At 33.9% G+C, this 26,271-nt stretch overlaps 1 protein-coding gene across 3 annotated transcripts in view; it reads left to right on the top strand.

Annotated features, from left to right (window-relative positions):
* Positions 1–26,271, top strand: part of NFXL1 (nuclear transcription factor, X-box binding like 1) — a 73,455-nt gene that overhangs the window by 2,230 nt on the left and 44,954 nt on the right. For all 3 annotated transcript variants that reach the window (XM_077136790.1, XM_077136789.1, XM_077136788.1), the window contains exons 3-11: positions 791–964; positions 5,414–5,523; positions 7,027–7,160; positions 11,310–11,488; positions 11,729–11,890; positions 11,980–12,080; positions 12,762–12,876; positions 14,771–14,895; positions 15,674–15,796. In XM_077136790.1, coding sequence (XP_076992905.1) covers positions 791–964; positions 5,414–5,523; positions 7,027–7,160; positions 11,310–11,488; positions 11,729–11,890; positions 11,980–12,080; positions 12,762–12,876; positions 14,771–14,895; positions 15,674–15,796 — 1,223 coding nt within the window. The remainder of the gene's footprint in view (positions 1–790; positions 965–5,413; positions 5,524–7,026; positions 7,161–11,309; positions 11,489–11,728; positions 11,891–11,979; positions 12,081–12,761; positions 12,877–14,770; positions 14,896–15,673; positions 15,797–26,271) is intronic.

The raw sequence follows: 26,271 nt of genomic DNA, 5'->3' as shown, positions 1-26,271 counted from the left end.
GTTGTGTCAACTTTGTCTAATTTTTCTTGAACTGATCTTACTTTATCAGGTTATGAACATTTTCAACTTATCTGTCTAATTTGGCCTTTTTTCTTATATATCTCTAAGTGCTAAGTTCCCATAGATTAATGATATTTATCATCTCTGTTATTGTACATCAATTTTTGAGTTCTTTATCTTAAAAATACTTCTTTTCTATCAATACTCAAAGATTCTTAGGTAGGTATTATGTACATTTTATATCAGTTTTACTTGAAGTATTGAATGAGTCCCACCCGTATTGGCTATAACAAGAAATGAAAATATTTTACGGGGAAATAAAAGATAAAACATTATTAAGTACAAACATAGCACCCAAAATAAGAAAGCTTAACTTGGTAGTGCTTATCAGTTAATCAAGTATAAAGTGAATTTTACATTAGTAATTTAAAATTTAAATAAGCGAATATTCCAGAAAGACAGGAAATACTGTTTCTCATGGATTTTCTTAGACTGCTCCAAAGGTGACTTTGAAATGCATGTTAAGAATGATATATTAGGGGGGTGTGTGGGTAGTTCAATAGTAGAGTTCTCGCATGCCATGCAGGAGACCTGGATTCAGTTCCTGGCCTGTGCACTTACCAAACAAACCAAAAAATTCAAATGGTGCTGCAATAATGGCATACTCACATGGAAAAAGTATGAAATGTCACCCCGCCGTACAAGGATATATTAGTACATTATGCCTTGCTTTTTGAAAAGAAGTGATTTTGCAGAAATGAAGATCTTCTCCTTATTTTCTTTTAAACAGAGCTAATGTCTCAGAGAAAATTTGAGGAAATCAAGAAGGCTAATCAAGCTGCAGCCAAAAAGCTTGTTGAAGAACATTTTAGTTCTTCGTCTGAAGAGGAAGGAGATGACGATTTTGAAGGAAAACAGGGAAAAATAGTTGCTAATACATTTATAACGTATACAACTCAGACAGGTACTGATCTTTTTAATTTTGACTTTTTTGACATCAGGGAGAATATATTCCTGACATTTTTTTGGTAAAACCTTTACTCTTCGTGAAACAGTTTTTGCATTTTAAGAATGATCATTTTTGTGCTTTAGAGTTGAATTTTTATACAATTTGCTATTTGAGTTATATATTGGTATTTAAGGTTTATTCTACTTTTTAAATAAAGTAAATAGAGTGGCAGTTTGTTTCTTTTCATACCTCTAGAAGTGGCATTTCTTTAGCATGCTCTGAGGCTGATGCTAGAGCTTCCTGAGGGATGAGTCAGGTCAAGGAAATTCCTGGTTGGGATTTCATTGGACTTGAAGAGGGTACCCCTTTACATTTAGTCTTCATTTCTTTTTCTTTTCATCTTGTTAAATGTGTCTTAAAGTCAACTTCATTTCTTGACTTTACTCGTTTGTATATGTTACTTACAACATCTGATTTTCAAACCTTTTTTGTTTTTTAAACTAAGTCTCTTCAGGTTTGAAGTGTTTAATCGCATTTCCTGTTGTGTATTTTAGGGTTGTTTTAAGCCACGTTTATTTTTGTGAGGGAGGACCAATATGATTTTTTTAAGAAATATTTTTATTATAAACAGTGAACAGATACACATTCTTGACATACAAACATTTTTGACATGGTTACAGTCAATGGCTCACAATATCATCATGTACTTGTGTATTCATCACCATGACAATGTGATCTGGCTGTGTACAATTTAGTTCCCAGTGTAAAATTGGATTATTTTTAATGTAAATATTAATTTTCTACAATTTTATACTTTTAAGTCATTAGAAACTTTCTTTCATGTATTATCAACATTTATCAATGTATTTGTAGGTATATATCATATTGTTTATACATCCTTATATCAATAGTAATTTTACCATCTTAAGAACTAGAAGAAACCTTAGAAATTTTCTAGGAAACAATTCTATGGAGGAGAGGTGACTTATAGTTACACAGTTAATGACTGGGAGCTGGGTTTAAACATAGCTTATTCAGCTTTTGGGCCATTACAAGGCCAATTGCAGTTACTGGATAAAAGCAGAAAAATTATGAGACAAATTAGACTGCCCATCTACCTGTTTATGGGGAAAAGGGAGGCTAATATAATAGTGAAAACCATTGATTCTGGAGCCAAACTGCCATGGTTTGAATTTTGGCTCTCCTACTTACTGGCAGTATGACCTAGGCATGTCATTTAACTTCTTATGGTCTCACTTCTTCACTTGTAAAATGGGTATAATGACAGTTACTACCCTTGAGTTTAATAGAGTTAATGATTCACTATGTGCAAAGCACTTGCAATCATGTCTTGTCTGTTATTTAATATATGCTATATGTGTGTTTGCTCTAATTCTAAATATATTTTGTGAACTTATTTGGCTTATTTTCTCCTGTAGCTTCTTTTTTGTATTTTTAAAAATTAATATTTCTTCTTTATCTTGTCGTCCCTTTATTTACTTCATCATAAGCCCCCATTACCACATCAGCTGCTCTCTTTCACTATTCCCTACTGAGGTTTTCCTTAGTTATTGTGTGGTGCTTTTTTTGAGAATTGTATGGCAAGTGATGTCAGGATTCAGGATTGTTAGTACAATAGGAGTCAAGAATCAGAAGCACAACAGAATTTGAACATGAGTTGCGTTAAAGGCAATTCAAGAGCATAAGAGTTAATTATGTCTTCGGACAGAACGATTCAGGTGGGTCCTACCCCTTGCCAAACTAGGACTTTGGTGATTAGTGAATTGCCTTACTTCATGGAATCATGAAGGTGGGTACATATTGCCATGTAGGTTACCGAGGAATTTATCTTACGTGCTAATGAATTAAGGACCCTGACTGAGAAGACTAGCTCAGCCAGAGAAAAGTTAATAAGAAGTTACTGTATAAAAGTTACTGTAAGGTTAGGCAGTTTCTTGTTTCTAGAGAACTTCATAGGAAGTGACTTAAAGAGGGTTCCTGTTCCTAGAGAGAGGCAGATTTTGGTTTTAAATAGGAAATTTAGTGATATAACTCATTATTTCTTTCTAGTGTTTAGAAAACATGTGTAAGTTTTATTAACATTTAATCTGTTTTTCATTTTAGAATGTTAAGGTAATTTTGTTATGTTCTGTATCAAATTCATTACTATTTTGATCCTTATTCATTTGTGTTTTGCACAATGTCTGTGTCAAAATCTGATCACTTGATTTAAGACCAGTGAAAGCCAGAGTAAAGAGATGGTTCTCATCTCATGCCAGTGAATTAAACTTAGGGACTTTATCAAAGGAGTTCATTAAAAAAAGAAATCTGAGTGTAGTTTTTGCACTTTTGTGATTCTTCTCTTAATTTCAGACTTGTGTGGCCAACTTCCTGATGGTATCTCTATCCTGCTGGCCTATGGACACATCAGACTTCTGTTGAAAGATAACTCATTTTATCTTCTCTTATTTTCTTTATCTCAGTTTGTAGTACCACAGTTTTCCCAGTCACCCACAGGCCAGAAACTTGGGAACAAAAATAGAAAATATGCGGCCCCGAGTGTTATCATTCACTACCATGCCGCCCTCTGCCCATGGCAGACATCTAATCAGATGCAGTGTTTTCTTTCCGAACATGGACATGAACATTGACTTTTAAAAGTAACACAGTCTGTCACCAAGCCCTGCTGAAGTTTACTTCCTAAATTTCACAGATTTACCTTGTCCTCCCCCTACATGCTATCATTGCCTTCGTTCAGGCTTCTACAGATTGTTTAGTATATGGATTAAATCTACATATTAAACAAGTGAGGTATAGATAATTAATATTACTATTTTATAGATGAGAAAAAGTAGGGACAAATTAGGTAACTTGCTCAAGGGCATTTTTTGCTTTATCTACAATAACTGTCTCTTACCTGGTGCTTTGTGTATCCAGACTTGGCCTTCTTTTTTTTCCATTGCCAGAGTGATCTTTTTAAAATTCATGACTTTAAATGCTATACTATGCATTGTGACATGCTGGGCAGTACACTTTAGTGCAACAGCTAAACTTAAATAATTTCACAGAAATTGTACATAAATTTTGTAGATAAAAGTTTAGATTTTATTTTTTTTAAGTCTATTCCACATTATTCCTAAATTCTGTTTTTTCACCAATTAGCTGATAAATTAGATGAAATTTAAAATGTTATTTATTTGTTAAAACCAGCTAGGCTGAAAAGCAAAATAAGCACGCAGAATATGATTGTGTTTTTAAGGATACTTCAAAAACTTCAATGTCTATTTAAATAAAGCAAGTGTCTTTAATAATTTTATAATATTAAGTAGTTTTGGGAGTGCTTTTCCAATTATTTTGTTTAAATAATTACATTTATGCTTACATTGTGGCAGGTCAAGTTTTTCTAAGTGCTCTACTTACTTAGCTGATTTTAAAAAGTAAAGAATTATTGAAGTGTCCTATTTAATTTTTCTTTTTTGTTAATGTAATATTTGACTTGAACCTGTCAGGATTTATTGTCTTGGTAAGGTCTTAGGTTTTTCAGTGCTTTTCATATACTTTTGTTGGAGGCTCAGGTGACCTTTACTGAACAATCTGCATGTAGGCTTATTTCTCGTATACTAAATTGACTCAGACTACTGGCCTTTTGTTGTCATGTGTATTTTATTGGCAATTTTTCTATTTTCATTTTGCTGTTAGCTTTTATTTCTTGAACCTTCCTGTAGTAACCCCCTGTCTTCATCATAGCATAGTGGTTAAAAGGAATCACTTTGAAGTTACTTAGTTCTGTACCTTAGTTTTCTCATCTGTAAAATAAGGGTAACAGTAGCTTATTTAATCAGTATGAAATACTAATAATATCGTGCCTCACAAAAGAAAAGTGTTCAGTAATTGCATACCGGATGCATACTGGAAATAGTCTAGTAATTGTTTCAAAAAAATTGTTTATACTGCCTCTTTAAGCAGATATAGTGAATGTAATTTAATGAAACAGGGTTATTGTACTGTAATGACCTCAAGATCTTCTGAGATTTACATGTTCACTACTCAGCAAATAATTTGGAATCTATGTGCAAAATAGGCACACACACAAACACACAGTATGCTTATTTTACACTAAAATGTTTTTCTTAGCTTTCACTTTACTGTCCTTTCACACTTTGCCTTGCTATATGCTTTTCCTTTTTACTTTCCATCTCACACACCACATTTGTTAAGGACTCTAACAGCAATAACATCAAAGCCCTTGGAAATGGGGAGTGAGATATTGTTTTTGAATAAAATATGTAAGATATAATGCATAGACTTTTTGCCTTTTTGGCAGCTCATAGGTTATTTTCATTTTTAACATCGTTTTTCAGCTATACTTTGAGCAATTGAGATCACTAGACGCTAATAATGCAGTGCTATTCGTGAATTTATTTTCGATGTTTAACATGAGATTTTCAATTTCTAAATTTAAAGATGGAGATATATGTGAATTAGAACGAACAAAACAATATGTAAATGAAGCTTTTCAAGCAGGGGCTATGACATGCTTGATTTGTATTGCTTCAGTGAAGAGAAACCAAGCAGTAAGTTTTTCCCCTTATCTAATATTAATCTGTGTAGGTTAAAAGTATTTCATTATTATTATTGTTGCTTAATCTTGGTTAAAATTGCTTCAATTGAAAATTTTGAATATAAATTGGTGTTCATTTTGTACATCTGTAGTTTTTGCAAAATTACCTGTAAGTGAGCACCTAATGTTTTTAGCACTATTACTGTGACTAAACAGGTGTTTTAAATGCACATTTCAATTTGATAAAGCATTTTTAGCATCTATATTTCAGAGATTCTCACAAATACTAACAGGTTAAAATGTATTATGTTCTATTACATTAAGTAGATTAACAAAAAAGTAGATACGGACCCTGCTTTCAAAGAAGTGGAACTTAGCAGTGGCACTAATTGTTTGTGAGCTTCTCCTGTGTTTAAGGCACCAAGTAAAGTGGCTAGGGTCACTGGGGAGGAGATATATTCAGACATAGCTTAATGTCCTCAGAGAAGCTTATGGTCTAATGGTAAAGTTATCTACATGTAAATTTAAAAGGGCACTAATGAAAGAATTAAGGAGAAGTGATTAAATACAATATACTTAATATTTAGAGCTCAGGTTAATCCACTCCTATTATATCAGTATTGTCTAGGGCAAGAAAATAAGGCCTAATGAAATGGATTGATCATGCAGAGTGAATGAGAAATTTAACATACTTAGAATGAATAGGTCAGTGTAGCAGAAGCAGGTGCCTTTGAATGTCCAGCACCATATTTGGTAGGCCTATTCTGATTTCACCTGCTAAGGATGAATAGTCTTTGTGTGGGTACAGTCACACCTTAAACACCTCTCTCTTGCTCTCTTTTTTTGCTTGGAAATTGATTTGACCAGAACACAGGTGTAGTGCAGAAGCACAGGGGAATTAATGCCCTAGGGGCAGCATTCAGCCCAAGGGGTAAATGAAAGCTCCAGCTTCCTTTACATTAGTGGGAAGACTGAGTTGGTTCATGACATGTTTTATGTGGTTCCTCATGGGGTTCCTATGAGGAGTGAGCTTCATTTGCCCTTAGAGGTAATCACCTCAACAACATAACTTTTACTGGCATTTCTTCTTCCACTGTCTTGTCTTCTCACTCCTGTACCCAGGTCCTTATCTCAGGCTCTGCTTTGGAGCATGCTTGTTTTACAAGCATGTAACATTACATAAGCTGGCAAAGCATTAAAATCAAAGCTAATTTCTTAGCCTCCTTTTAAAAAAAAGTATAAAATATATATAAAAAAATTTGGAGACATTCCAGAATATTAGCAGTAGTTACTACAGCTGAATAAGTCTGGGTTTTTGATATATATATTTTAAAGTGTTCACATTTCAATAAATTTTTATAAAGAACATTTCTGTTATACTGGAAAGGAGAATTTTTTTCTATAATCCTAAGGTAGAGCTTATAAATAATTTAGTGTGATGCTTATTTTAAAATATTGTGGCATTATCAAAGAAATATCACTGCGTAACTGTTAATTTTTGACACCTTTATCTTAGGTTTGGAGCTGTTCAGGATGTTTCTGTATATTTCATTTGCCCTGTATCCAGAAGTGGGCTAAAGACAGCCAGTTTCTTGTATCTTCTCCTTTGATGGATGATGATTTTGGAAAGAAAGATTATCCCTGGCCTTGGTAACTTTTTAAAATTTATGTGGAATGTTTGGTTGCAGAACACGGAAATAATAGATAAGTTGTTTTACTGGCAGTTTGAATATCCGTGTTAAGCTTTTAATTAGTTGTTTGGTTTGTGAAAATATGAGAGAGACCTTAGCTCTCCCCACTGGCTCTTCCCCTCAACCCCCCCAATTTGTATAACTGCTAATTCATTAACTCATAAATCATTCAGACTTAACTTTTTCTCCCTGCAAAACATCCCTCTAATTATCCTTTTTTATTTTTAAATTTTTATTAATAAAACCAATCAACATACAATATGAACATTCTCTTTTTCATCACATAGTTGTATATTCATCATCATGATCATTTCTTAGATCATTTGCATCAATTCAGAAAAAGAATTAAAATAGAAAAAAATTCATGCATACCATACCCTTTCTCCTCCCTTTCATTGATTACTGGCATTTCAGTCTACTAAATTGATTTTAGCATTTGTTCCCCCCATTATTTATTTATTTTTAATCCATATGTTTTACTCATCTGTCCATGAGGTTGATAAAAGGAGCATCAGACACAAGGTTTCACAATCACACAGTCACATTGCGAAAGCTGTATCATTATACAGTCATCTTCAAGAAACATGGCTACTGGAACACAGCTCCACATTTTCAGGCAGTTCCCTCCAGCCTCTCCATTACTCCTTAATTAAAAAGGTGATACCTATTTAATGTGTAAGAATAATCTCTAGGATAACCTCTCGACTCTGTTTGAAATCACTCAGCCATTGACACTTTATTTTGTCTCATTTCTCTCTTCTCCCTTTCGGTGGAGAAAGTTTTCTCAATCCCTTGGTGCTGAGTCCCAGCTCATTCTAGGATTTCTGTCCCATGTTGCCAGGAAGGCTCACACCCCTGGGAGTCATGTCCCATGTAGAGAGGGGGAGGGCAGTAAGTTTGCTTGTTGTCTTGGCTGAGGAAAAGAGGCCACATCTAAGTAAGATTAAAAAAGGTTCTCTTGGGGGTGGCTCTTAGGCCTAATTTTAAGTAGGTTTAGCCTGTCCTTTGCGGAGTTAAGTTTCATATGAACAGATCACAAGATTGGGGGCTCAGCTTATTGCTTTCGGTGTCCTCACTGCTTGTGAGAATATCAAAAATTCTCTACTTGGGGAAATTGAATCTTCCCCCTTTCTCACCATTCCCCCCAAGGGGACTTTGCAAATACCTTTTTATGCACTGTTCAAATCTGGAATTTATCGAGGCATTACTCTGGACAAATCTACAAAATCTCATGCCCAACTCAAGGTGCCGTGTACTTATTGTGTTCAATTAAGCTGTCCACATAAGTTATAATAGGAAATGTACTAGTCGAAATATAAATTTTGTACCAAATAAATATTTTTTGCTTTAGGCTCACACTTAAGTTAAAGTTTTAAAATACTAATTACCATCTGTTTTCAACATCCTGCATTATTGACATTCCTTTGTTCTTCCTCATGCGAAACATTTTTAAATTGGTACATTTAGTCACTATCATACACTCTAGACATTCCTAGATTATACCATCTCAGTCTGTAATTATCCTTTTTAAAGGACTTTTAATTTCTATATGACTGAGAATCATTCATCATTCTGGTAATTCTCTTATGGAGTTGTCTGTTATGATTTAGTATCACATTGTAAAAGACTGTCATCTAACATATTCTTGTCACAACCTTCCCAATTTTACCCTTGAAACCCCCCAAAACTAGGTGTATATTATCCAATCTCATTAATTTGTTTATATTTTATTATGTGACTTATTACCAGTGACTATTTGCTCTTGTATTTCTGTCATTAATTTCCAGAAAGAGAGAGTGGAAATTTTTTATCTGTAAGGAAAATTTATGCATATTGGCAGCCTAGAGGGAGTAGATTTACTATCTAGGTATTGACCAAAAAAAGTGTAAGCTTCAGGGTCCCTATGCGTTCATGTAAACAGTCATTTTGTACTTAATTTTTTTTTTTTTTTGCATGGGCAGGCACTGGGACTCAAACCCGGGTCTGTGACATGGAAGGTCAGAATTCTGCCACTGAGCCACTGTCGCACTGCCTCGTACTTAATTTTATATTTATGATTTTATGTTCGTTTTCTTACAAAGGCTACAATGTATAGGATTCAGACCTCATAAAACCTTGATCTGTGTCAACCTTCCTTCTTTACCCTAAATTCAGATATGCCTGTAAAATTGTGGGGGGTAGTTTTTAAAAACATGTATGGCGTTAATTACTTTGTAAAAACAGTTCTCAGCAATCTGACATTTCATTCGTATTTTACCAGTGGGAGTATTAAAGTTAATTGAAGCTGAACGGTGTATTCAGTCAGGGTCATCTCCTAGAGCCAGTATTTGAAAGCTAGGATTTCTGATTTCTAAATTCAGTGTTTTTTTATTCTTCCAGTCAAGTTCTGTCTTATGATAATGCTTTGAATGATATTGTTTTCTGTTCATTAGTGTTAGCTTCCTGAATTGAATTAATAATTAAGTGTATTTGTTTCAATACTGTGTATTATTTATTTGTGGGGATTTTAATGTTAAAATCAGAATTAAGCCAGATATTCTGGCTTGTCAGTTATAGAGACTTAAACTTCAGGTATACTTCTCTAACTTTCATTCTTCTCACTTCTATTTTAAGTACTTATTTTGCCATAAGATTAGAACGCACCAATTAAGAGAGGAGTGAACTGCTACTCTTCCCTAAAATCTAGAATACAAAAATTTTAATCAACTGTTGCAGTATCCTTTGGGTTACATATTCCATAATTTTTAGGAAATAAATTAATTGCCTATTCTCATTGAGAACCCATTTTGTTTAATCCTCATCAAAAGGGAACTAGAACGTGATAAAAATGCTAATAGAAGTGTATGTTTGGTTGCTATGGAGTGTTTGCAAATCAAATAAATTGAAAGTTAATTTTAAATGTATCATTTTGTGGGAATCAAATATTAAAATGCATGTTGCTAGCTAAGACATTGCTTATTTATGAACAAGATTTGGCATAACTAATTTCATTGTCAGCATAGCATTATTTTAAATAAAACTCATTCATTTGTATAACTGCTCTCACTTCCTAATCCCCTGGAGCAATTCATTCTCACTACTGATGGACAGTTCTAAATAGTGATGACTGCCTTTTAGCCATACATATCTAAGCTTATTAAAGTATTAATTCCCCTCCACACTAGCTTAAAGGGTTGGTAGAAATTTTTACTTTAATAAAGGAAAATTTAACGCTTCTAATATAAATGCCAATTATTTATTCCAGATGAGACATGGTATTTTTGTTTTTGGTTTTAATCATAAGAACAAGTATCTTTTGATTATTTTGAAATTTATATGGGTCTATTTAGGAAAAAACATGTTTTCAGGACAATGGAAATATATAATGATGATGTGAACTTTTCTCTAACTTAGGCACATTTGAAATAGGTGTATTTCATATTAGATGTTGAGAATGATGAAATTCTTTTTTTTACTTTCAATGCTTTCCCCCTTAATTCTAGATTTAGTCATCTTTTTCCTGCTGTGTTGCCTACCTTTCAACTGGTTATTCTAATTGCTGTTGCTAATATACTTTACTTATTCTCAATAAACCACATAACCAACCAAGCTTTTAAAAAATTAAACTTGATAAAAATTGGGATAAATGCCTCAAAAATAAAGTGCAGGTGGCTAGTAGAAGCTAACATTGCTTTCTGTGTGTACATGTATTCTAATATATTTGTTGTCTAATATGGTAGTAATTAGCCATAAGTGGCTATTTAAATTTTTTAAAATTAAATAAAATAAAAAATTTGATTCCTTTCTAAGTTGCCTGCACTAACCAAGTGTTCACTAGCCAAATGTGGCTTATGGCTATTGATTGGACAGTGCAGGTATAGAATAGTTTTATCATTTCAGGAAATTTTAGTAAATTCTTAGTTATTTACTAATACAGAGATGGAGCAGAGAATGTATTTAACATAAACCTAATTGAACAATGCTAAGTATATTTATATTCCTGTCTCTCATGTTGTTTTTAAAGATGAAATTAACTTTAGTAATTGCATTTCTCTTTGTAGTCCAAAATGTAGGTTTGAATATAAACTAAAGATGAAATTAACTTTAGTAATTGCATTTCTCTTTGTAGTCCAAAATGTAGGTTTGAATATAAACGATCTGAAACACCTAGTAGGTACTATTGCTATTGTGGAAAAGTTGAAGATCCACCTTTAGATCCGTGGCTTGTGCCTCATTCATGTGGCCAAGTATGTGAGAGAGAATTTAAACCTCCTTGTGGCCATAAATGTTTACTCCTCTGTCATCCAGGTGAGTTATATATTACATTTTAAGTTCTTGATGGGTGGTCATTTGTTCGTAAATTGAGTACTTCCCCCTCACCCTCAAATGTGAAGATTTAATCAGAGGTTAAATTTGCCTTAAGAAAAAGGAGAGGTTCCTTTTAAAAATATTAGTAAGGAAAGCTTTAGAAATTACTTGATAGGGTTAGGAATTGAAGGTTTTAGTTTTGACTCTTGATATGTATTTTTTCCCTTCATTGGATTCTAGGTCCCTGTCCTCCTTGCCCAAAGATGGTTGCAACTTCTTGTTATTGTAAGAAAGCAAAGCCTATCCCTCGTAGGTGCAGTGTCAAAGAATGGTCTTGTCAGCAGCCATGTGGACAGAAGTTGCTTTGTGGCCAACATAAGTGTGAAAACCCTTGTCATGCAGGTACCTATTAAGTGTCCTGACTTTAAAAGGCAAAGCAATCTGTATTGCTTTAATAATGTTTTGGTGCTCATGTATCATTCTGATTTTAGGAAATTGTCAGCCCTGTCCAAGAGTTAGTAGACAAAAGTGTGTCTGTGGCAAACAAGTAGCTGAACGAAGTTGTGCAAGTCCACTGTGGCACTGTGATCAAGTAAGTAAATGTACATTTTTAGGGTTGGATATTAAAGAATATAGAAAGTTTACACACGTAGAATTAGGTTTTTAATTAGGCTTAGTTGGATAAAAGGAGAGAAAGAAAAGTTAAGTCATGATTACATTCAACTTTTAGGAAACTACTTTCCAATTTAATGTCATTTAAATTCCTAGGGGAATTTACTTTTTTTTTTTCCAAATTAACAGCTATTTGTTGAATTTTTGATCCAGAAAAGACATACCTTGTTTCTTGCTAACTTTGTATCCTTCTCACTTCTTGAAGTAGGATTCGTTTTATGTTTGTCTTAGAATTGGCATGGTTTTAGTGCCATTTGTACAGCTTTGGTGGATGGCCTTATGAAGCTGTGTGTAATTTTTTCCTTTATTATATTTTAAAAATACTTCTTTTGGTGCATAAGGAAAAATGTATATATGAAACGTGAAAGTATAAAGCATATATATATTTTTTTGCATGGGCAGACATTGGGAATCAAACTCTAGTCTCTGGCATGGCAAGCAAGAACTCTGCCTGCTGAGCCACAGTCTATAAAGCATAATATCTTGAGGAATATAAAGAAACTGTAATCTTTATGATGGGAAAATGATTACTTTTTGGTTAAGGAATCATTTTTGGTTAACTTTTAGATCTTTCAGTAGTACTTATTGCATTTTATTTTAGGTATGTGGAAAAACGCTGCCATGTGGTAATCATACATGTGAACAAGTTTGCCATGTTGGTGCTTGTGGCGAATGTCCTCGATCTGGGAAAAGATTCTGTCCTTGTCAAAAATCAAGTAAGACTTTTTAAACCTTTGATGTGATATGTTTATTAGCCATGCTAACTAAAGATGATTAAAACAACAACAACAAATTTCCTAATTCAGTTAGGTTTCGCTGGGAGTACATAGTGTAAGTTCAGTAATTATACAGATTTGATATTAGATTTCTTTACATTTGAATAAGAGACAGAATATAGCACAGTGGTTAAGAACTCAGACTTTGGAGTCAGGTATGTCGTGATTTATATCCTACATCTATGAACTACAGTTTTCTTAAGTTACATGAGAGCAATATTCATAAGATTGTGAGAATTAAATGATAAAAATACAGGTGAAAGGTTTGGTGTAATGTGTAGCACATAAAGGAAACCTTATAATCCTAAACTATTGCATTATTGTGTATTAGGTTATTAGGTTATAGCTGCATTTATTTTTGACTGCTTTGAGTTAATGAAAACATCGGGTTAAAATTTGCATTTGCTTCCTTGGATATCCACCAATACCAGCAAACATAATTATAACATTATTTCCAACATTTGTTATTATATTTTAAAGGTGAGTTTTATAATATTTTAGATCTACCTTCATCTCTTTTTGTTCTGTGAAGTTAAGAAAAAATTCTCTTTAATAATTCTGTATATAGTGGATATTCTTGTAGAGGTTTATGTGACCTTACTCATTTCCTCAGTGCATATTTCTTGAGGATGATAACTTGCATGAGTCAAAATTCCTTTAAAAAGCATAAACTTCTTTACAAATATTAGAGGTGTTTTTTTCTCATTTTTAAAAAAAATTTTATTGATAAAATAATGCACAAGCACATACATTCTTTACAAACATTCCATACATGGTGTACAATCATTGACTCACAGTATCATCACAAAGTTGTATATTCATCACCATGATCATTTTTTAGAAAATTTGCGTCACTCCAGAAAAAGAAATAAAAAGAAAAAACTCATACATACTATGTCACCTACCTCTCCCTCTCACTGATCACTGGTATTTCCATCTACCCAATATAACTTTTTAATTTTTTTTTTTTAACGGAAAAAAAAAGTTAACACAACATTTAGAAATCATACCATTCTACATATGCAATCAGTAATTCTTAACATCATCACATAGATGCATGATCATCGTTTCTTAGTACATTTGCATTGGTTTAGAGGAACTAGCAACTCAACAGAAAAAGATATAGAATGTTAATATAGAGAAAAGAAATAAAAGTAGTAATAATAGTAAAAAAAAAAAACAAAAAAAACAAAAAAAACCCTATAGCTCAGATGCAGCTTCATTCAGTGTTTTAACATGACTACTTTACAATTAGGTATTATTGTGCTGTCCATTTTTGAGTTTTTGTATCTAGTCCTGTTGCACAGTCTGTATCCCTTCAGCTCCAATTACAGATTTGCTCTCCCTATTATTTATTTATTTTTAATCCATATGTCTTACTCATCTGTCCATACCGTAGATAAAAGGCGCATCAGACACGAGGTTTTCACAATCACACAGTCACATTATGAAAGCTGTTATCATTATACAATCATCTTCAAGAAACATGCTACTGGAACACAGCTGTACAGTTTCAGGCACTTCCCTCTAGTCTAATATACCTTAGACTAAAAAGAGGCTATCTATATAATGCATAAAAATAACCTCTGGGATGATAACCTCTTGACTGTATTTGAAATCTCTCAGCCACTGACACATTTTTTTTCTCTTCCCCCTTTTGGTCAAGAATAGAGGTTGTTTTTAGTAATACTTTTTTTTCACAGTATTTCAGAAAATGCAAAAATTCATAGTCTGAAAGGTCTGTTACTCTTTGGGTAGCCAAAAGATATGGTATGTTGTTGGTGCTTAATAGTAACTTATCTTATCATTAATACTGACTTTTGTCTGCTCTTAGAGTTTTCTTTGCCTTGTACAGAAGATGTACCGACTTGTGGAGATAGTTGTGACAAAGTACTTGAATGTGGAATCCATAGATGTTCACAGCGTTGTCACCGAGGTCCTTGTGAAACATGTAGACAAGTTAGTCAACTCTTATAATGATTAGTTGTTTGTCATAATATATCAAATGGAATTGCCCTGAGATTGCTTTCTATTACCTACTTTCATAAACATCTATGTCATGATCTGTATAAGAAATTAAAAATTAATGATCTAATATTTATGGTAAAAAAGCAGAAGAGTGTGCCAGCAATCAAATAAAGAAATTACCTTTTGTTTGTTTTGCTTGTTAAAAGTTCAAATATTTGGTAGGGGATTGTTTGTTCCCTGAAGACATTCAGAGCAGTGATGAATTAGGCCCAGTGATGATGGAAGGATAGAATGCATGGAAGGATAGAATGAAGCTATATATGTCATTTTAGTTTTGACCCCACTACAAGACCAACAGAATAGCTTTACTGGTAAATCAAATTTTCTTCCTTTACTGAGAGAAGAAAAATATTTTCAGTGTATTGAGCCTTAATAATAAAATTTCTGACTCAGTTTAGGGCAAGATGCAGGTTAGTTGTGCATATGTTACAGTTGTAACTAGATGTAAGTAATTTTAATCGTAGTGATTTTTTACTATTTAACATCAGATTTCTAATAATTTAACAGTGAAAATCCATATGAGGTCATTTTTGGAACAAAGATATAAACAGATATTTTAGGATATTCGGCTTTGATTGCTGTAGAGTTTTTAATGAAAATTTGCTGTTTAAAATTTTTCACCGTTTTTTATGTAGATATAGAAATTGTAATATGAAAAATATCAGGTTAACAAAAGTAAGGTTTAATAGTTTTTTTTTGATGCTTCCAGGAAGTGGAGAAACACTGTCGTTGTGGAAAGCATACAAAACGAATGCCATGCCATAAATCTTATCTGTGTGAAACAAAATGTGTTAAGATGCGTGACTGTCAGAAGCATCAGTGTAGGAGAAAGGTATGTGTGTAATAAGCTTGGAAAACTCATTTTAAAAATCTCTTGAATTTTTCTTTTTCTGGCCCATGATAGGCACTATCTCGACTTGTCCTCCAGTGTTCAATGCTCTTTCTTTTCATATAAAATATTAGATTAAATTCTTATATAAAATACATTTTCCTATACATAAACTATTTTAGACTAATCCTAGTTGTATTGGTGGGGAATCTTGGCCATTTTTGTTTTTAAATGACAAGAGACTTTTCTTGACCTGTGTATTATCTTTTCAGTTTTGTTCTTAGGGTTTTACTTCTGTTGCCTGCAGTGTTGTAGTGATAGTTCATTTGGCTGTTGAGGGTTAATTTCTTTTGTTTAAGGAAGCTTGGTTCAGTATGAGGTAGATTGAAGTGGTTTATTGAGTATGAATGGCAGTTCTTTCGATCCCTTTTATCATTGAATATCTCTTTTTGTCTGTGGTAAGAGTCTCATTATTAAATCTACTGAATTTATTCCTTCAGCTTTCTTTTGATTAGTGTTAGTACAGTTTATCTTTTTCTATTCTTTTATTTATTTATTTTTTGGGTGCATGGTGTAGGAATCGAACCCAGGTCTCCTCATGGAATGCAAGCATTCTACCATTGAACCACCCAAGCACCCTATATTCTTTTTTTTTTATTATTATATTTCTATATTCAAAGTGAGTTTCCTGTAGGCAGCATTTAGTTTGCTATTGGCTTTTTTTTTTCTTCCAAATCCTTTTAGCTGTTTTATTTAATTCAAATTTTTTTGTATGTAAAGAAATGAAGCCTTACACCTGTCACGGAAGCCCCCTGCCTCTCCTGATCCCTTTCCTTCCCTCTATCTCTAGAGGTAAATGCCCTTCTGAAATTGTCATGCATCACTTAGGAGCCTGCTTTTTATGATAATACATAGGAGCAACCCATGAGCTATAGAGAGTACTGTTTTCTAATAGATTTAAACCCTATATATTTATATATAATATATATTTCTTATTTTTATTAATACAACGTACACACACATACATTCTTTTTTTTGCCATGACCTTTTATCTTTATATATATATATATATATATATATGTTTTTACTTTTTTCTTTTCTTTTTGAATAGATTTAAAAAAAATTTTATTAATAAAATCGATCAACATACAACACAAGCATTCTTCACGTATGAACATTCCGTACTTGGTGTTGCAGTCACAATATCATCACATAGTTGTATATTCATCACCATAATCATTTCTCAGAACATTTATATTACTCCAGAAAAAGAAATAAAAAGAAAAAATAAAAAACTCATACATATCATACCCCATACCCCTCCCTTCCATTGACCACTAGTATTTCCCTCTACTCAATTGTTTCCCCTATTATTTATTTATTTAAAATTTTTTTATTAATTAAAAAAATAAACACAAACATTCTTAACATGTGATCATTCCATTTTACATATATAGTCAGTAATTCAGTGTCATCACATAGTTGCATATTCATCATCATGAGCATTTCTTAGAACATTTTCATCAATTCAGAAAAAAGAAGTAAAAAGACAACAGAAGAAAATTCATACATACCATACCCCTTACCCCTTCCTTTCATTGATCACTAGCATTTCGATCTACTAAATTTATTTTAACCTTTATTACCCTTATTTTTTATTTTTATTCTGTATGTTTTGCTCGTCTGTTGATAAGGTAGATAAAAGGAGCATTAGACACAAGGTTTTCACAATCACACAGTCATATTGTGAAAGCTATATCATTATGCAATCATCTTTAAGAAACATAACCTCTTGACTCTGTTTGGAAACTCTCAGCCACTGACACTTTATTTTGTCTCATTTCAATCTTCCCCCTTTTGGTCGAGAAAGTTTTCCCAATCCCTTGGTGCTAAGTCCCAGCTCATTCTAGGATTTCTGTCTCATGTTGCTAGGGAGGTTTACCCCCCTGGGAGTCATGTCCCCTGTAGAGACAGGGAGGGCAGCGAATTTGCTTGTGATGTTGGCTAAGAGATAGGCCGCATCTGAGCAACAAAAGAGATTCTCTTGGGGGGTGACTCTTAGGCCTAATTTTAAGTAGGCTTAGCCTATCCTTTTCAAGGATAAGTTTCATAGGGGTGAAACCCAAGATCAAGGGCTTAGCCTATTGATTTTATTGTCCCCACTTTTGTGAGAATATCAGAAATTCTCCAAATGGGGAAGTTGAATTTTTCTCTCTTTCTCACCACCATTCCCCAAGGGGACTTTGCAGATACTTTTTAATCACTGTTCAGATCACTCTAGGATTTGTCGGGGCATCATACTATTTTACTATATAATTCTCTTTCACATCTTCTCCCCATGCTTTAAGGATAGTCCTCCACTATTGTTTTTTTTTTTTTTTTTTGGCATGGACAGGCTCCTTTCACTATCTTTTAGCTCACATTTTTTTCCAACAGTGAGTGTCCTATGATTGTTATCTTTGTTGCTCTGTACATAGTGTATCTTTTTCCTCTGGCTAGTTAAGATTTTTCTCTTTATCAATTTATTTTTCTTTTCTCTCCTACCCTTCCTCTCTTTCTCTTCCCCTCCTCCTCTCTCTTTCCCCTTACCCTGCCCTCTTACTCCTCCTCATTTTATAGAACATTTATATAATTCCAGAAAAAGAAATTAAAAAAAAAATCCCATGCATTCCATAACTCTTATGCCTCCCTCTTATTGGTCAGCTGTATTACAGTGTACCCAATTTTAAGACTTACAGTTGAATTAGGTTAACTAAGACAATGTAGTATTGATATATATGTCAGTGGAACAAAATAAAATATCCAGGAGTAAATCCATGCAGACATAGGTAGCTGACTGTTTTTTTTCTCCCTACAATCATTATCAGAGATTAGAGCTACTGGATTATATACTTCAGCAACCTCAAGTATTTCCTTCTGGCCACTCCAAAACAACAGACTCTAAAAAAGAAACATCTATGAATGAGTCAGCAGTCATAGTTATTTGTTAAATCCTAATTTCTCAGTTTTACCTCCTTCCTTTCATTTCATCTTTGTCTTAATCTTCAGGGATATCTGGGCAATGACCATTTTAACTTCTTCACTGGAAAGCTGTATTGACCTTCTGGAATAGAAGAATAAACCTGGTTGTTATTCTTGGAAGAGACTGGTACCTCTGCATTTCAGGACTTATCTGGCCTAGGATCAATCTTGAGGCCTTAAGTTTCTGAAAAAATAAATTTAGGGTGGGCCATGGTGGCTCAGCAGGCAAGAATGCTTGCCTGCCATGCCAGAGGACCCGGGTTCGATTCCCGGTGCCTGCCCATGTAAAAAAATAATAATAAAAAAATAAATTTACTAAGAAAAACTTTTATAGAAACTTAAACAAAGCCAAGGGCATTCCCTAGGGTTTAGACTCATGGCATACTGTGGTAGTTTGAAATATTTGGCTAAAGAATAACCTTTTATCTACATAAGAGTAACCTCCAGAATGAGCTCTTGACTTTATTTGAAATTTCTTAGCTACTGTTCTAGTTTGCTGCCTGCTGAAATGCAATATGTCAGAAACATAGTGGCTTTTATAAGACGGAATTTAATATGTTGCTAGTTTACAGTTCTAAGGCTGAGAAAGTGTTCCAATTAAAACAAGTCTATAGAAATGTCCAATTTAAGGCATCTGGGGAAAGATACCTTGGTTCAAGAAGGCTGATGACGTTCAACATTTCTCTCTCAGCTAGAAGGCCACATGGCAAACATGGTGGTGTCTGCTGACTTTCTCATGGCTCTACCAAAAGGGACTCTCTCTAAAATGTTTCCTCTTTTAAAGGATTCCTGTAAGCAACTCTACCTTCAATGGGTGGAGACACACTTCCATGGAAATCATCTAATCAAAAGTTACCACCCACAATTTGGTGGGTCACATCTCCATGGGAACAGTCAAAATGCTCCCATTTTGAATATTGAATGAGGATTAGAGGACATGGCTTTTCTAGAATCCACCACAGATTCAAACTGGCACAGCTACTGAAACTTTATTTGGTTCCATTTCTTTCCCTCCTTTTGGTCATTGTCAATCCCGCAATGCCAGGGGCAGGCTCATCCTTGTGAGGCAAGTCCCACGTTGCTGGGGAGACTTAGACCCCTGGGAGTCATGTCCCACATACTGGGGGAGATGGTAGTGAATTTATTTGCAGAGTTGGCTTAAAGAGAGTGGCCAAATCTGAGCAACAAAAGAGGCTGTCTTGGGGTGACTCTTAGGCGTAACTATGTGCAGGTCTGGCTTCACCATTGTGGAAATAAGTTTCATAAGGACAAGCCTCAAGCTCAAGGACTTGGCTTAATAAATTGGAATCCTTAATGCCTGAAAGAATATCAGGAATTCCCCAGGTGGGAAAGTTTAATAATTTTACCTTTTTCCACAGTCCTTTAATGGGTCTTTGAAAATACATTTTTATTTTCTTTGCAAAATACTCTAGAACGTATTCAGGTATTACATTAACCTGTACAGAATAATAAGATCTCATTTATGATACTTAAATAAACTGTTCAGACAGGTTAAATTAAATAGTGTGGTACAGAAAATTTAAATTTTGGACCAAATAAATATCTCTTCCTTTGGTTTCCCACAGAGGTTGAAGTTCTAAAATACAGACAATATCATCCTTTACCCTGTATTCTGAATTACCTTACTCCTAGCCAGGCATATTTCATTTGTATATCTAATTGGAGTCTGATCTCTTTTTCAGCTTCTTTAACAGTTGCTGTATGGGGTAATGCTGACTTTCAGAGCTGCAGAACTCCAATTCTGAGTCTTAGGTGTCCCTCAGATACCTAATGTTCTCAGGAATTACCAGGTTATGCACAAAGAGCACAGCTTCTCATAATTTAGAAATGGCAGTTAAAACTCAGGAATAAATGTAACTGCTGTAAGAGATTACAGTCTAGGAATCTTTACAGTGGACCTTATTTGAACATCCTGTACTCCTTAATCATTTATTGCCCAATTTCTGCTCACTTTCTATCCCCACATAATCTATGTGCTGAAATTCAATTCTCAGAGTTTGCTCATTATAGCTACTTTATATTAATGAGACCATATGTTATTTGTCTTTTTTTTTTTTCTATCTTGTTTCAACACAATGTCCTAAAGGTTCATTCTTCAAGTTGCATGTCACACGACTTCATTCCTTCCTGCAGGTGCTCATTATTCAATTTTATGTATATGCTGCATTTCCCCCTTCTGTTTTTCAGTTAGTGTACTGTTAGGCCACCATTGCTAATCAAATCATGAATAATGCTGCCATAGACACCAGTGTGCAAATGCCTATTTGTGTCCCTTCCAAGTCTTTGTCCAATAATGGCGTTGCAGAATTATGTGGAACCCACCACACTGCCCTCCAGAGGGGCTGCACCATTCTGTTTCCTTATGGTATAATCACATAGTTATTACACATTTACCACCACAATCTATATGGGAGTATTTCCATTTCTTTCACAAAGAGAAAAGGAGGAGAAAAGAAAAAGGAAAAAAGAAGCAACAAACAACAATAAGAATCCCATCCTATGCCCCTCCTCCCTTATATCCCCCTCATTATTAACATTTAGCTTTGGTATATTACCCTTGTTACAATTAATGAAAGAACACTATGGTGTTAATTGTTAACCAAAACCTTAGTTTACTTTAATTGCATTTTTTCCATATATCAGTCCATATTTAGCACCGTACAGTGCTAAATCACCATACAGTGGTTTGGCGGCCTTTAATTGTTCTCCCTGAAGTAAAAACTTTCTTGTGTTTGTTCATTTAATCACCATCATTATCCACTCTAGGTTTTGTTACATTATAAAGTTCCAGTTTTTATCCTTTTCCTTCTTACGTCATCCATGTCCCTTGTTTGAGTTCTTCAACTTTATTCTTTATTCTTCTTTTTCAAGATGGTTTTAATCAGGGTTCCTTACCCTTCTATATAAATTTGATGATTGGTTTTTCTATTTCTGCAAAGAAAGTTGTTGGAATCTTGATTGGGCTTGGGTTTAATCTATAAATTGCTTTGAGTAGGATTGACTTAACAATATTTAGTCTTGTAGTACATGAACACAGAATGTTCTTCTATTCTGGTCGTCTTTGATTTCTTTTAGCACTGATTTGTATTTTTCTGTGTATAAGTCCTTTATACCCTTGGTTAAATTTATTCCTAGGTATCTGAGTACTTTAGTTGCTATTATAAATGTAAGTTTTTTCTTGATTTCTTCTTCCAATTGCTCATTATTTGTGTATAGAAATAGGAACACCCATTCAAATTTACCCTTTATCAGTTGAGGGAGTTTCCTTCTATTTCCAAGTATTTTTTTTTTAAATAAAAAAGAATGCTGTATTTTGTCAAATTCCTTTTCTTCTTCAATTGAGATGGACCACATGGGTTTTTTCCCTTCATTCTGTTAATGTAGTATATTAACACTTCTTTTGTCGAACCAACCTTGCATACCAGGGATAAATCCTGCTTGATCATGGTATATAATTCTTTTGATATGCTTTGGATTCGGTTTGCTAGTATTTTGTTGAGGATTTTGCATTTATATTCATAAGAGATGTTAATCTGTAGTTTTCTGTTCTTATATCTTTATCTGGTTTTGGTATCAGGGTGATGTCCTTGTAGAATGAGTTTAGGAGTGGTCCCTTGTCTTCAATTTTTGGAAGAGTTTGAGCAGAATTGGAGTTGTCTTCTAAGAATTTTTTTTTTTTTTTGGCATGGGCATGCTCCGAGAATCAAACCCTTGTCTCTGGCACTGAAGGCAAAAATTCTGCCACTAAGCCACTGTTGCCTCACCCTGTCTTCTAAGAATTTTTGGTAGAATTCCCCTGTGAAGCTATCTGGTCTTGTGCTTTTCTTTGTTGGGAAGTTTTTGATTAGTAATTCAACCTCTTTGCTAGTAATTGGTTTGTTGAGATCTTTTATTTCTTCTTGAGTCAATATAGGTAGTTTATGTGTTACTAAATTTGTGCATTTCATCTAGGTTATCTAATTTATTGGTGTACAGTTCTTCATCGTACCCTCTTATAGTCCTTTTTATTTCATCAGGGTCAGTAGAGTGTCCTGCTTTTCATTTCTGATTTTTGTTATTTGCGCCCTCTTTTTTTTTTTTTTTCTTTGTTAGTCTATCTAAAGGCTGGTCAATTTTATTGATATTTTCAAAGAGCCAACATTTAGTTTTGTTGATTTTCTCTGTTGATATTTTGTTCTTGATTTCATTTATCTCCACGCTAACATTTCTTATTTCCTTTGTGTTTAGTTTCCTCTTCTTTTTCTATTTCTTCCAGTTTTGAAGATTTTTTCAAAAAATCATTGATTTTCCTATTTTTAATATAGGCATTTACAGCTGTACATTTCTCTTTCAATACTGCTTTGCTGCATCCAGTATGGTTTGTTATGTTGTATTTTCATTTTCATTCACCTTAAAATATTTCTTAATTTTGCTTATGATTTCTTCTTTAACCTATTGATTGTTTAGAAGTATGTTGTTAATTTCTATTTGTTAATTCCCTGTATCTCCCTCTGTTACTGATTTCTAGCTTCATTCTTTTGTGGTCAGAGAATATAAATTTTATGATTTCATTATTTTTGACTCTGTTGAAGCATTTTTTGACTTAATGGTCTTTCATGGAGGTTGAGCCATGTGTATTTTCATTTTGCTAAGTGAAATATTCTATATATGTCTGTTAGGTCTACTTGGTTTAGAATATCATTGAAGTCTTGTATTTCCTTATTGATCTTCTTACTAGATGTTCTATCCATTATTGAAAGTGGTGTATAAAAGTTTCCTATTAGTGTGGAACCATTAATTTCCTCAATTCAAATCTGTCAATATCTGCTTCATATATTTTGGGGCTCTGCTGTTAATATATATGCATATAAAGCATATATATTATATAAATATAATATATAATTATATTTATATATTATATAAATATAATATATAATTATATTTATATATTATATAAATATAATATATAATTGTTGAATCTTCCTGTTGAATTGTCTGCTTTATTAGTATAAACACCTGTTTCTTTTTTTTTTTTAAAGAGAGAGGGAGGAAAGGAAGGAAAGAAAGACAGAGAAGGAAGGAAGGATGGAAGGAAGGAAGGGAGGAAGAAAGGGAAACATTTTCTTATTTTATTATATTTTGTTTGTTTGTTTGTTTTTTACATGGGCTGGGGCCGGGAATCGAACCGAGGTCCTCCGGCATGGCAGGCAAGCACTCTTGCCCGCTGAGCCACCGCGGCCCGCCCCAACACCTGTTTCTTGGAACTGTTTTTTGATTTAAAGTCTATTTTATCTGTTATTGGTCTAGCCACCCCAACTCTCTATTTGTTGCTGCTTGCATGATATATATTTTTTCCATCTTTTCCCTTTCAACCTGTTGTATCTATGGACTTAGAGTGTCTTGTAGACATGTATAATCGGTTCATGCTTTTTTATCCATTCTGCCATTCTCTGCCTTTTCATTGAAGAGTTTATTCCATTTATATTTAAAGTCATAATTGATTATGTAGTGATTTCTTATGCCATTTTGCTATTTAGCCTTTGTATATCTTATACCCTTTTTGTCCTTCAATTCTCCGTTACTGCCTACTTTTACATTTATTTGATTTTTGGTATTGTATCATATTGAGTGCCTTGCCTTCTCTTTTCTGTCAGGATATATTTTTCATCTATTTTCCTTGTGGTTACCATGAGGTTAAAATTTAACATCCTACATGTATAATGATCATATTTGGTGTGTTATGAACTCAACTTCAATAGCATACACATACACTTTTTCTATACCCCTCTGCCTTCTTCCTTTTTTTCGTACTTGATACCATTTATGTCTTTGTACCTTTTATGTCCCAAATCATAGATTTATCTTGCTTTTTATGAATATTCTCTTTAGTACCTATAGGAAGCAGTAAGTGGAGTAACATACCAAACAGTGTACTATAGTGACACTGACATTTGTAATTACTCAAATGGTTACCTTTACTGCTGGTCTTTCTTTATGCTGCTTTGAACCCCTATCTAGTGTCCTTTCCTTTCAAGTCTGAAGAACTCCCTTTAGCATTGTTTGTAGGACAGTACTATTGGTGATGAACTCCTTCAGCATTTGTTTATTAGAGAATTTAAAATTCTAGATTTAAAATTCTTGGTTGGCAGTTGTTTTCCTTCAGCAGGGTATGGACAGATGAGTTAAAAATATATAGATAAAAGATAAATAAATAATAGTGGGGATAAGGGGTAAAATAAATTGGGTAGATGGAAATACTAGTGATCGATGAGAGGGAGAGGTAAGGGGTATGGTATCTGTTTTTTTTAACTCATCTGTCCATCAGTCACAAGGTTTTCACAATCACATGGTCACATTATAAAAGCTATATAGTTGAACAGTCATTTCAAGAATCACAGCCACTGGAACACAGCTCAACAGTTTCATATACTTCCCTCTGGCCTCTCCCTATCCATAAACTAAAAAGGCATATGTGTAATGCATAAGAATAACCTCCAGGACCACCTTTCGACTCTGTTTGAAATCTCTCAGCTACTGAAACTTTGTCTCCACTCTCTCTTCCCCCTTTTGGTCAAGAAGGTTTTCTCAGTCCCTTGATGCTGGGTTCTGGTTCATCCCAGGATTTCAGTCCCATGTTGCCAGGGAGATGTACACCCCTGGGAGTCATGTCCCACATAGCAGGGAGGGCAGTGATTTCACCTCCTGAGCTGGCTTAGAGAGGCCACATCTAAGCAACAAAAGAGGGTCTCTGGGGGTGACTCTTAGACCTAATTTTAAGAAGGCTCAGCTTATCCTTTACCGGAACAAGTTACACAGGGCGTGCCCCCAGGTTGAGGGCTTAGCCTATTGATTTGGTTGTTTTCACTGCTTGCGAGAATATCAGAATTACTCCATATGGGTAAGTTGAATATTCCCTCCTTTTTCCCCAGTTCTCCAAGGGTACTTTGCAGATACTTCTTTATTCAGTGCCTAAATTACTCTGAGATACATTGGGCATTTTGTTGGACAAACCAAAAAAGTCTCATGCCCTATTCAAGATTCCATGTGCTTGTGGTGTTCAGCTAAACTGACCATACAGGTTAAATTAGGTAATGTACTACCCAAAATATAAATTTTGCTCCAACTGAACATCTCTCTCTCCCTTTGTTCATACACAGAAGTTGAAGTTTTAAAATATAGATGATGATTATCCTTTACCCTGTATTCTGTTCTACCTTAGTCCTATCCAGATCAGCTTTATTTATATCTCTACTCGAAGTCTGATCCCTTTTTCACCTTTTAAAACTGTTCCTGTATGGGATACTGCTGACTTCTATAGCTTTAGAGCTCTAATGAGTCTCAGGTGTCACATAAATAACTGAATTTTCTGGGAATGACCACGTTATATACAAAGAACTCAGTATAACATAATTTACAAATATCAGTTTCAACTCCTGGATATATGAGACTGTTGTAAG

This window comes from Tamandua tetradactyla, chromosome 19, assembly GCF_023851605.1.
Source record: "Tamandua tetradactyla isolate mTamTet1 chromosome 19, mTamTet1.pri, whole genome shotgun sequence".
Lineage (NCBI taxonomy): Eukaryota > Metazoa > Chordata > Mammalia > Pilosa > Myrmecophagidae > Tamandua > Tamandua tetradactyla.
This window is presented reverse-complemented; position numbering and strand designations above follow the sequence as displayed.